Source organism: Propithecus coquereli, unplaced genomic scaffold (assembly GCF_000956105.1).
Source record: "Propithecus coquereli isolate 6110/MARCELLA unplaced genomic scaffold, Pcoq_1.0 Scaffold16, whole genome shotgun sequence".
NCBI lineage: Eukaryota > Metazoa > Chordata > Mammalia > Primates > Indriidae > Propithecus > Propithecus coquereli.
Window position 1 is genome coordinate 11,833,446 of NW_012140524.1, and position 10,602 is coordinate 11,844,047.

At 37.9% G+C, this 10,602-nt stretch overlaps 1 protein-coding gene across 1 annotated transcript in view; it reads left to right on the forward strand.

Annotated features, from left to right (window-relative positions):
• LDHB (lactate dehydrogenase B) overlaps nt 1-10,602 on the forward strand; it is a 37,569-nt gene that overhangs the window by 3,318 nt on the left and 23,649 nt on the right. The window contains exons 3-5 of the mRNA XM_012640979.1: nt 6,909-7,026; nt 8,821-8,994; nt 10,510-10,596. Coding sequence (XP_012496433.1) covers nt 6,909-7,026; nt 8,821-8,994; nt 10,510-10,596 — 379 coding nt within the window. The remainder of the gene's footprint in view (nt 1-6,908; nt 7,027-8,820; nt 8,995-10,509; nt 10,597-10,602) is intronic.

The following is a 10,602-nucleotide window of genomic DNA, read 5'->3' on the forward strand; positions in this document are numbered from 1 at the left end:
GCGCTCTAGCCGGGGCAACAGAGTAAGACTCTGTCTCAAAAAAAAAAAAAAAAATCTCTTCTCCTGAACAATTTGGAGTAAGTTGTAGACATTGTACTTCACCTTTAAATACTTAAGGGCGAATCTCCTAAGAGAATTATATTCTCCCTATGTGACCACACTAGAGTTCCTGCACTTAGGGAGCATAACATTAATAATTGAAATTCTCCATGTTGGCAAAGTCATTTATAGCTGTTTTCACCCTAACCCAACATCATATATTTTATGTACTTGTCATGTCTCTTCACTCTTCTTTAATCTAGAACAACAACCCAGTCTTTGTTTCTTATATCCTTGACGTTTTTATAGAGTCCAGGTCAGTTTTGTGGGATGCCCTCCAGTTCCTGTTTGTCTGATGTTTCCTTGTAATTAGGTTCAGCTTAAATTTGGGGGGTGAGGTTAAGACTAGGAGATGTCTTGCCCTTCTTTGTGCAATACATCAGGAGGCACATGATGTTCAACTTGTCTCCTTACTGGTGGTGCAGAATTTAGTCCCTTGGTTAAAGTGGGGACAGCAAGACTTCTCCTCTGCAAAGTTCCCTTTCCCCTGTCTAATTAATAAGTAATCTATGTAGTGGCTTTGTGGTGTTGTGGGAATAGCCTATTGTGCCCCTCAAGCTTTTACCCAATAGTTTTATTTTGAAATGATTTCAAACTTACAGAAAATTTGCAAGAATAGTAAAAAAACTAAAATGCCCATAAATACTTAACATTTTGTTCTTCATTTTCTCTCTCTCCCTCCCTCCCTCCCTTCCTCTCTTTCTAAATAGATAGATAGATAGATGATAGATGATGTGGACATAGATATTTATATCTCTACCTATGTATCTATCTGGATGACTTTTTTCTAAACCATTTGAGAATAAGTTGCAGACGTTATGCTCTTTACTTCCAAGTCCTTCAGAGTACATTCCCTAAGAAGAGGACATATTCTTACATAATCAGTGTGGTTATCAACACCAGGAGATTTAACACTAACACCATACTATTAACACCTTCCACTTCTCAAGACTGTATTTTCCCTGTATACCTCCATAGACTTTTGGCTTACCTTACCTCATATGCCTCCCTTGTAATTCTTTAGTTTCCAAGGAACTTTTGAGGAAAGAGCCCTTTTCTTATTTACCTCACTGAATTGATTTCCTTATTCTTTCTGGTGGTTGCCTTAAATGTAGGAACCGAAAAAAAAAATGCTGCCCTGCCTTTGGGAGAACGCAGTCCCTTTGTGTCATATGAAGGCTGCCTGAATATCTGCTAGCCAAGCACATTTCTGTTTGCAACGTTTAAATTCTAAAGGAACAAATTCTGAATCTTTACTGAGAAACAGTTATCAAAGAAATGGACTAAAACATGCAGTGCACACCAATGAAAGTTTCATTCTTTTGCGTTTTTTTCTAGCTAGTTTCAGTTGACTAGGTCCAGTCATTTAAAATAGATGCTTCCCGGCTGGTCCGAAGGTAGTGAGTTATCTTGCTTGACTGTTCACAGTCAGTTACAGATTGAACTCCTTGTTCTACTACTTTCCCCCCTCCTCACTACTGCACTTGACTAGTCTAAAAAGGAAAAAAGAAAATAGATGCTTCCCAAGTTATAGGGAATTTAAATAATCACAGTTTAGTGCTCACTGTTGATGTCAGTAAAAACAAAAAATATTCCAGTTTACATTTTTTTGAAAAGCACGTATTGAGTATGTAACTTGTTCAAAGTATTTTTAAATAAAATACTTTATTTTAAACAACCTTGGGACATAACTGTTTATATCCTTGTTTTCAGATGAGATGGCTGATTCATAAAGAGATTAAGTAGCCTGTGTATAGTCACACACCTTGTAGTGGTAGAGCTGTATTTTTGAACCCAGGACTCTGTACTCTTAACTATAGTGACTTTCCAATTCCTTTTTGTTCTATGCTAGTATTCAGGCAATTAAAATATACGTGTATTAATAAAATACTAACTAAAGATGTTTCTTTCCTCCTGCTAATCTCAAAATCTGGGCTTTTAAGGAAACTATATCTGAGTTATCGTGATTCTATAAGAAGTACCTGTATGGTGGTTATTTTAATCATAAATTTTAAATTATCTTCAGTACATAATTTAATTGAGACTGTGTCTGGAATTATATCATACTTTGGCCCAAACCAAGTGCTTGAGAGAGCAGCCTCTTCTGCTAACACACACTTAGATGCTATGATTTCTGGTTTTCAATGTAACACTCCTTTTCCCTTTGTCTTTTACAACATGGAGTATAATGCCTTAGTAATAATGTGGAGACTAAGTAAGGAAGAATATTTTTGCATAAATACAATGTTGAAAGACCATTTTACTCATTAAAAATGTCTAAATCTTATTTTAACGGGTAAGGATTAAAGTGTCTCAAAATTGTCTTAATATATGATATTAAATATACATCAGAAGGTAAACAACATTATAGCTTAGGAACCACTGAGGAGGCACATGCCTTAGCTAGACTCATGAAGGCAGCTGAGGCTCCCTGGTACAATGCCTCACATATAAAGACTCTATTTTCTGCTACTGCTTTTGCACACTTTACCTAGCCCGCTGTTTACCTAATAACCATAGTGAGCTTTTATAAAATAGTGGCTCCCCCACTTGAAACTTTCCAGTAGCTTCACAGCGCACATGTGATACACACATACATAAAATCCTGTAATTCACCGTGCACATGTACTACACACATACATTAAATCCTGCAAGCCCTCAACAGATCTCTCCCTGCCTGTCTCCCAGAGCAAGGCAGGGGAGCACACAACTCCAGGGGGTGCCATCCACACAGTGGCAACAGCACCTTTCAGTGCAATGTAGTGGTTCCATCTCTGACTTCATCTCTTCTATCCACCCTCTTCCTCCCAAACACCAAACTCATTTCTGCTTAAACCCTTTTACTTGCCAAGGATCTTCCTGCAAATGACGGTGCCTTTGCAGGAAGACCCTCTCTGACTTTCCAATATAGAGTAAACTTCCTTCCCAGTAACTTTAGCATCATCCTGCCTTGTGCTCTTTAAAGTGGTTCTGCCATCAGAGATCATCTTAATTTATTTAATTCCTATTCCCTTCCTGATGCATTCCATGAGAGCAAAGCCTTTTCTGAATTTGTTCATGACTGGATTCCTGATTAGTAGAATAATACCAGGCACTTACGCATTAAATAAATGAATTCTCCTGCTATTACTCATAAACTGCACTTACATTTTGTCAAACTTTGGTCATAGCTTTTGCTTTTTCATGGCTTCTACTGCCATATTTGACTTTTGCCCCACTACCAGTCTCAGGCTCTGTGTTCTACCTGCCAGCAGGAGGATCTGAATGTTGAACTCATCCTGTTAGGGTCTTGCAGTGCTTCCAGGCAAGATTATCATAAACCCTTAGCCTCTAAGTCCAACTATCTTGGGATTTAGTGTCTATCCTTGCTTCAGTCAACTGTAGTCATCTTCTCGTAGTACAAACAGCATAATAAGTCTCTTAGGAGGAGCAGTGTAATTACAGACACACTGCAAAGTGGTTTTTGCAGTGCAGGACTCAGCTTAAAAGTTGAACATAATTAAAATGTGGCCTTTGTACAAGGATAGACAGATTAATGGAACAGACTAAAAGCTTAGAAATGGACCCACGTAATATTTAATAATAATGTAGAAGTGACATTTCAGAGGGGAAGAAAAACAAATTATTGAATAAATGGTGCTTGTCCATTGAGTTAATTATCTGGAAAAAGTTTGCCTTTTCCTCCCACAAAATTTCATGCAAACTAGTCACTTGAATATAAAAATGCAGGCATCGAAGATTACGGCATTGGCGGTAGCAATTTATTATCTAAGAGGAACAAGAGACAGAATATATGGCTGTGTCAGGGCCACACAGGACTTTAGATTAAAAGCCATTTTAACATGTTAAGCATGATTTCAACAGTGATAGTCTTGGCTTCTAACTGACCTTGCTCCTATATCAGATTACTTACTTATGCTTACTTTTTCTTACTTTTAATGTTAATGTATTTACAGCTTAAGTGAAATATATATGGTAAGTTCATAGTTTATAAAATATGAGAATACGGATGGAGATTTATTTGAGCCAAACGCCACATGAGTACTTGGTCACACATCGTCTATTTCTGTGCCTCTGCATTAGAGGATATTCAGTCACACAGATGCAGCTAAAGTCAGTGCTACAATTTTTAAGTGTTGGATCTCTTCCTTCCTTGTCAGCTGAGTATGTAGTTCTCAGGCAATTCTCTACACCCACTGAAACAGACAGGATCTGAGATCCTGTGATATCCTTTTCCACTTAAACACAAAACTGTTTTGCCCTGTTGACTTCAGCAGCACACATGTGCTGTTACTAAAATAAGAATGATATTCCTAGTGCTCCGTACCTTGACAGAACGTTAACAATATTAAGTTATATTGTACTAAATTAGGACTTAAAAGACACAAATGGGGATTTTGTGTGATCCTTTCAGAGACTACAAAGAATCAAAACAGTTTTGAAAGTGTCAAAATGTGTGTAAGTAAAAATGAATAAAAATTAATGCCAATATTTAGTATACATGGAAATGAGAAAATAATTTCCTAAATGATCCACAATTCACAAATGGTCATTTCAAAAGTTTGCTATTATTCAGTTGCTTAGAACTAAGAATATATTTGATCAACAGGAGGCTTCAGTCTTAGAGAAACCCTCACAAGCAAGCCCACTGTAACTCACTTCTTGAGGCTGGCCAGCCACTCAGATTTTAGGGACAGGGGACGGAGCTCATTCGTTGTCCTACAGAAAGCCGGACCTGTGCTGTCTAGCAAGCTAAAGTAGGTCAGATTTTCCTACTGGCTGCCTCACCTCTCTCTCTGCTTCTGTGGAGCAGCCCAGGTTGGCCTGTGCCACCTGGCCTACTCTATCCTTCAGATGCTTCCTGAACCCCAATTACCTGACTTTTCCCCATTAACACCCTTCACCTGTGTAGCTGATCACACTTTTATACTTAGAAGAGGTACACTTGACCCTGAGCAACACAGTTTTGAACTGCGCGGGTCCACTTATACGTGGATTTTCAATCAAACGCACAGATGGAAAATATGGGATGTAAAGCCCGCATGTACAGAAGGCCGACTTAAGAGAGTTGGGCAGGGCAGACTGTGGGACTTGAGCATGTGCGGATTTTGGTAGGCGGGGACGGGGGTCCTGAAGCCAATCCCCCCAACCCCAACCCGAGGGAGGACTATTTGCATTTTTTTTTTTTTTTTTTGAGACAGAGTCTCACTGTGTTGCCTGGGCTAGAGTGCCGTGGTGTCAGCCTAGCTCACAGCAACCTCAAACTCCTGGGCTCAAGCAATCCTCCTGCCTCAGCCTCCCGAGTAGCTGGGACTCCAGGCATGCGCCACCATGCCCGGCTAATTTTTTCTATATATTTTTAGTTGTCCAATTAATTTCTTTCTATTTTTTAGTAGAGACAGGGTCTCGCTCTTGCTCAGGCTGGTTTCGAACTCCTGAGCTCAAACAATCCGCCCGCCTTGGCCTCCCAGAGAGCTAGGATTACAGGCGTGAGCCACTGCTCCTGGCCAACTATATGCATTTTTAAGAGGGCTCCAGTATTGATATATTCTATTAAGCTGATTATCTTGGTAACGGCCCTAAAAACAGTAAAGACAAGGACACTGGTGATGTTTCAATAGGAAGGATCACCATTTTTTAGATAGTTCGTAAATTCTGGATTTCCATAAGATAATGGAATTTTTTATGAAAGGTTGTTTAGATGCGTCCCCCCCCATCTCATTTTTACAAGAAAAGATCAAGGACTTGCCAAAGAACACACATGATTATTAAAAGGAGAATTTCCTTTTTTCCCTCCCACTATTCACGTAGAGATTCAGAGAACATATAAAATAATGAAACCAGATCAAGATCAAATAGTATATTTGTTGATTTAGAGTTTATTTTGGATGAGGGCAGAAAATGACAATTGGAATAGAAAACAAAAGAACTTTGAGACTGAGCAAGTTTCAGAGGCACATATTTGGACTGATCATATATGGAAAAATTCTACCAGTCCTGGACCGATCCATCCATAAGACTCTCCTTACTTTCCCCACCAAGACATTTGAGTTGATCAGAGCCAACCTGAGGATTCCAAACTTTGGTGGGACTTTAAGTCCTACTCTAAACTCACACTCTGTTGATTTAAACTAAATCTTCCCTCTCAGAAACCGTCCAAGCTGGGATGAACTCAGGGATGGGCACATTGCCCAAGGTTGTTCTATGTCTGGATGAATCTCTTTTTTCACCATCTTCCCCTCCTTAATATGAAGACTTGTATGCCCTGGGCTTACCATTGAACCAAGCTGGTTTCATAAAGAATCTTTAAGACTACGTTTTTTTTTTGAGACAGGGTCTCGCTCTGTTACCAGGGCTAGCTAGAGTACAATGGCGTCATCATAGCTCACTGCACCCTCAAACTCCTGGACTCAAGAGATTCTCCTGCCTTGGCCTCCCAAGTACCTGGGACTACAGGCGCACTCCACACACCTGGCTAATTTTTTCATAATATTTTTTGTAGAGACGGGGTCTTGCTCTTGCTGAGGCTGGTCTCAAACTCCTGAGCTCAAGTGATTCTCCCGCCTCGGCCTCCCTGAGTCCTGGGATTACAGGTGTGAGTCACCGCGCCACCCTAAGTCTACATATTCTTGAATCACAGTTTATGTCATGCTAATTGAATCCTAGTTGAGTACCTAACTCCATGGTAAAATTCTTAAGGTTTTTAGACATTTGGTCCTTAGCCATTTAAAAGGACTCTTTGTGTTGGATTGTGAGCTGAGGCATTCTAGGGTAGCTTAGGGTACTAACACCTGTTTTTGTGTTTGTAGTCTTTGGCTGATGAACTTGCTCTTGTGGATGTTTTGGAAGATAAGCTTAAAGGGGAAATGATGGATCTGCAGCATGGGAGCTTATTTCTTCAGACGTCTAAAATTGTGGCAGATAAAGGTAATTTCATTTCATACCCCAAGTGACCTGATATTGATTATTTTAATGACAAAAAATACATTTGAAATGCATCTTACAGCATAATAGACTTTTAATTAGGAAAAGTTGAAGTTTTAAAACAATTATTTCAATAACTTAATAAAATGTTCAAGATCGAGTTTAGTGATTTCAAATTACTGAAAAATTTTCATCTCATTGTAAAATTTTTCCCTTTTTTCTCGTTTTATAAAATTCTTATTTTCTACTATATTCTACTTGTCATTTCTAAATTAATTTTGCATTCACTTGTTAATGAGCAATCACTAAAAATGAGTTTGCTAGCCATAAATGGTAATTGATAAGTCACTAAGAGAAAATAACAAATTGTGATTTATAGCATTGTTTGGTTTGTTGTGCCATCGTTGTCCTATAGGCCAATTTTCTTTTATCAGTTTCTAGAAACCTGCTTTCTAGCCATTCTTTTGAAATGTGCCCATAGGAAATGATCATGTATTCCATGCTTCGCCTGCCACACTAGTTATCTTTATCCCTAAAGCAGATGCTTTTTCTAAAATGAAAGTTTGAATCCTTAAAGATTTCTTGTCTTTTTATACACCTATAACTATTCTAAAACCTCTAGCAGGGCCCACACAGATCTTCCCAATTTGGACACAACCTGCATTTCCGCACATCTCAACATCCTTCTCTCCTCCCTCATTCTGTTATAAAATTAGTCTCCCTGTCGTGGTGCATATAGTATTGGCAGTTTCTTCTTTTCTTCTGGGTCCAATTCATCCTTAAGGACAAACTCAAGTATTATTTCCATTAACTCTTTCCCACATACCTTCTCCACATTTGATAATGTAACACTTTAGGACATTATATACAAGGGCTTTGTTTATGCCTATTTGAGAACAGAAATATTTTAGACCCGAAATAATATTTGTACAAGGTAATTTGAGTACCTGGAAGAAACTACATAATAGCTGTTATTTATTTATTGAATTAGTGACATTTTGGGTACTATGCGAAGCATTTTGCATGTGTTTCTCATGTTAGTGCATCTTCACAGCGACCGAAGTATCGGTACTATAATTACCCTCATGTTATGGGAGAGGAACCTGACAATGTATTAATAACTGTCAAAAGTCACATTGTGGGGGGGGCAAGGGCAACATACATAACCTAAACATCTGTACCCCCATAATATGCTGAAATAAAAAAAAAAGTCACATTGCAACACAGTTTTATTATATGAATCATCCATAGCTATTGTGTCTCATGATCGCATCAAATCATAATGTCTGTGTATTTTGTAAAAGGACACACTTCCTTGAGAAAAAATAACAATGTTCTTTAGAGAAACTCACACTGCTAAAAAGTGAGTAAGCTTTCTTAAAATATTGAGTATTAGCAATCTAAGTTCAGGTTCCAGCCAAAACAAACACTTCTGTGCCTTCTTTCCATTTATAGATAATTAATTAACATTTTAATAAGCTACATGAAAAGGATTTTTTTGTTATAGTTGGAAGTCTGCCGATTAGACTCACTGTGCTTCATTTTATTACTGACAATCCGTTGAATTTGTTAGCCAGAAACATAATTTAGTGTCATGTTTATTTCCTTCATTCATTTTCTGAACCAATTTTATGTTTGGATTGCTTCAGTGTAGACCAAGGAAGAAAAAAGAAGCCACAGGAACATTGAATTTTAAACTCCGATAGTCCAGAAAACGTAATTCTTATATAAGTTCTAGAAGTTTATGTTTGATGAAGAGTTACATTAATGTACGTGGTTTTGCCCCTCTTTTTTAAGATTACTCTGTGACCGCCAATTCTAAGATTGTGGTGGTAACTGCAGGCGTCCGTCAGCAAGAGGGGGAGAGTCGTCTCAATCTGGTGCAGAGAAATGTTAATGTCTTCAAGTTCATTATTCCTCAGATCGTCAAGTACAGTCCTGATTGCATCATAATTGTGGTTTCCAACCCAGGTATTGTTATAATACTTTAAGTCTCAATTCCATTAAGTTCACTGTTTTGGGAGTTTTGTTGTTTTGGACTTAAAATCTGTCTCAGTATTCACTTACAGAAGCAATTCACATGTCTCCTGTTACTGGTCACAAAGGAGTGGTGTTTGCAAAACAAATGTCCCAAATGTTCAAAAATGCGAGAAGAGTTTTGATAATTTCATGTTTTTGCTTCATCTGGGTTTGTTGTAGATACTAAAGGCTTTTAAAATTTTTTGTAAAGATTATCCTGGGATGCAGAATGCAACATTTGAATGTGGCTTCTATTTGTAAGGAACATTTTAATGTATTTGATCTTCTGTTTCTGGAAAAATCCTATTCTTCTGAATTGAATCAGAATGAAGAGTTGAAGAAAGCCATTAACAAGTTCTGTTTTAAAGATAGAAATGGACTGTATTGATGGACAAACACATGTTAACATCATATGTTGGGACTTAAAAACTGCTTTCCTTACTAAATTAACATCTGCAGAATAAATGTTAACTGACTAGAGAGAGTGCTACATTTTTAGCCTTAATCTTTAAGATTCACTCTGTTTCACACTTCTTTTGTTTATAATTTGCCACCAAGCTTACCACATGTTGGTGAGCATAGTAGATACATTGATGGAATGGTAAAACTGATTATCTGTGATACTTTACAGACAGAAAGATTACGAATAAGAGCCAGGGAAATTTTACAGTTTATTGAATATTGACAGTTGGGAGCCAGCAAGGATAGAGATTATTTCAGTGTTATTCTTACTCTCTGCAAACCTGGATTGGCATTCATTAAACAGTACAGTCTTATATATAAAACTTCTCATAAATATGTATGTACCAGGTAGATGTAGAACAGGGGTGACAAGTAGCGACCGTGTATTAAGTTGCTGCATCCTGTCCCTCAGGCATACGTGAGTAACTGATTATACCACTTTCTAGGTATAGCTTCCCAGTCTCATGCTCCAGGGAGTCACTTCTACCAAATCAAAGTTGGCAAAGAACAGTTATTTAGTCCAAAACGTCCTTAAAATACCTTAGCTAGTATGTATAGGTGAGTGTGGAGGTGGAGACTGAAGGATTAACTTCCAGCTTGCCTCCTTACCTTCCTTGTGTGCACATTTTTATACTTTTTGCAGCTTGTTAGCCCATAAGTGCTGTGATCCTGTCTGGACCAACAAAAGTTTTACCTCTGTGCAATTTGAAGGCTATGCCACACTGGAACAAAGGTTCTGTCATGGATGTTCTTTTATTAAATAGTAGCACATTTTAATACCATGTATTATCACAATTGTTTACTGAATAATGTCATGTCCAGAAAATTTATAGTAGCATGCCTTGGTAATTTAGTAATCAAAGGGTTTTTGGTTTGTGATGAGAGTCCTTACAATCATGGAATGTTAGAATTGGTAGAAACTTAAGTGACAGTCTCACCCCTAATTGACATAGCAGTTGAAGTCAGTTTGGATTTACTTACATATGTTATTTCTAAAATTTTTAGTGGACATTCTTACGTATGTTACCTGGAAACTAAGCGGATTACCCAAGCACCGTGTGATTGGAAGTGGGTGTAATCTGGATTCTGCTAGATTTC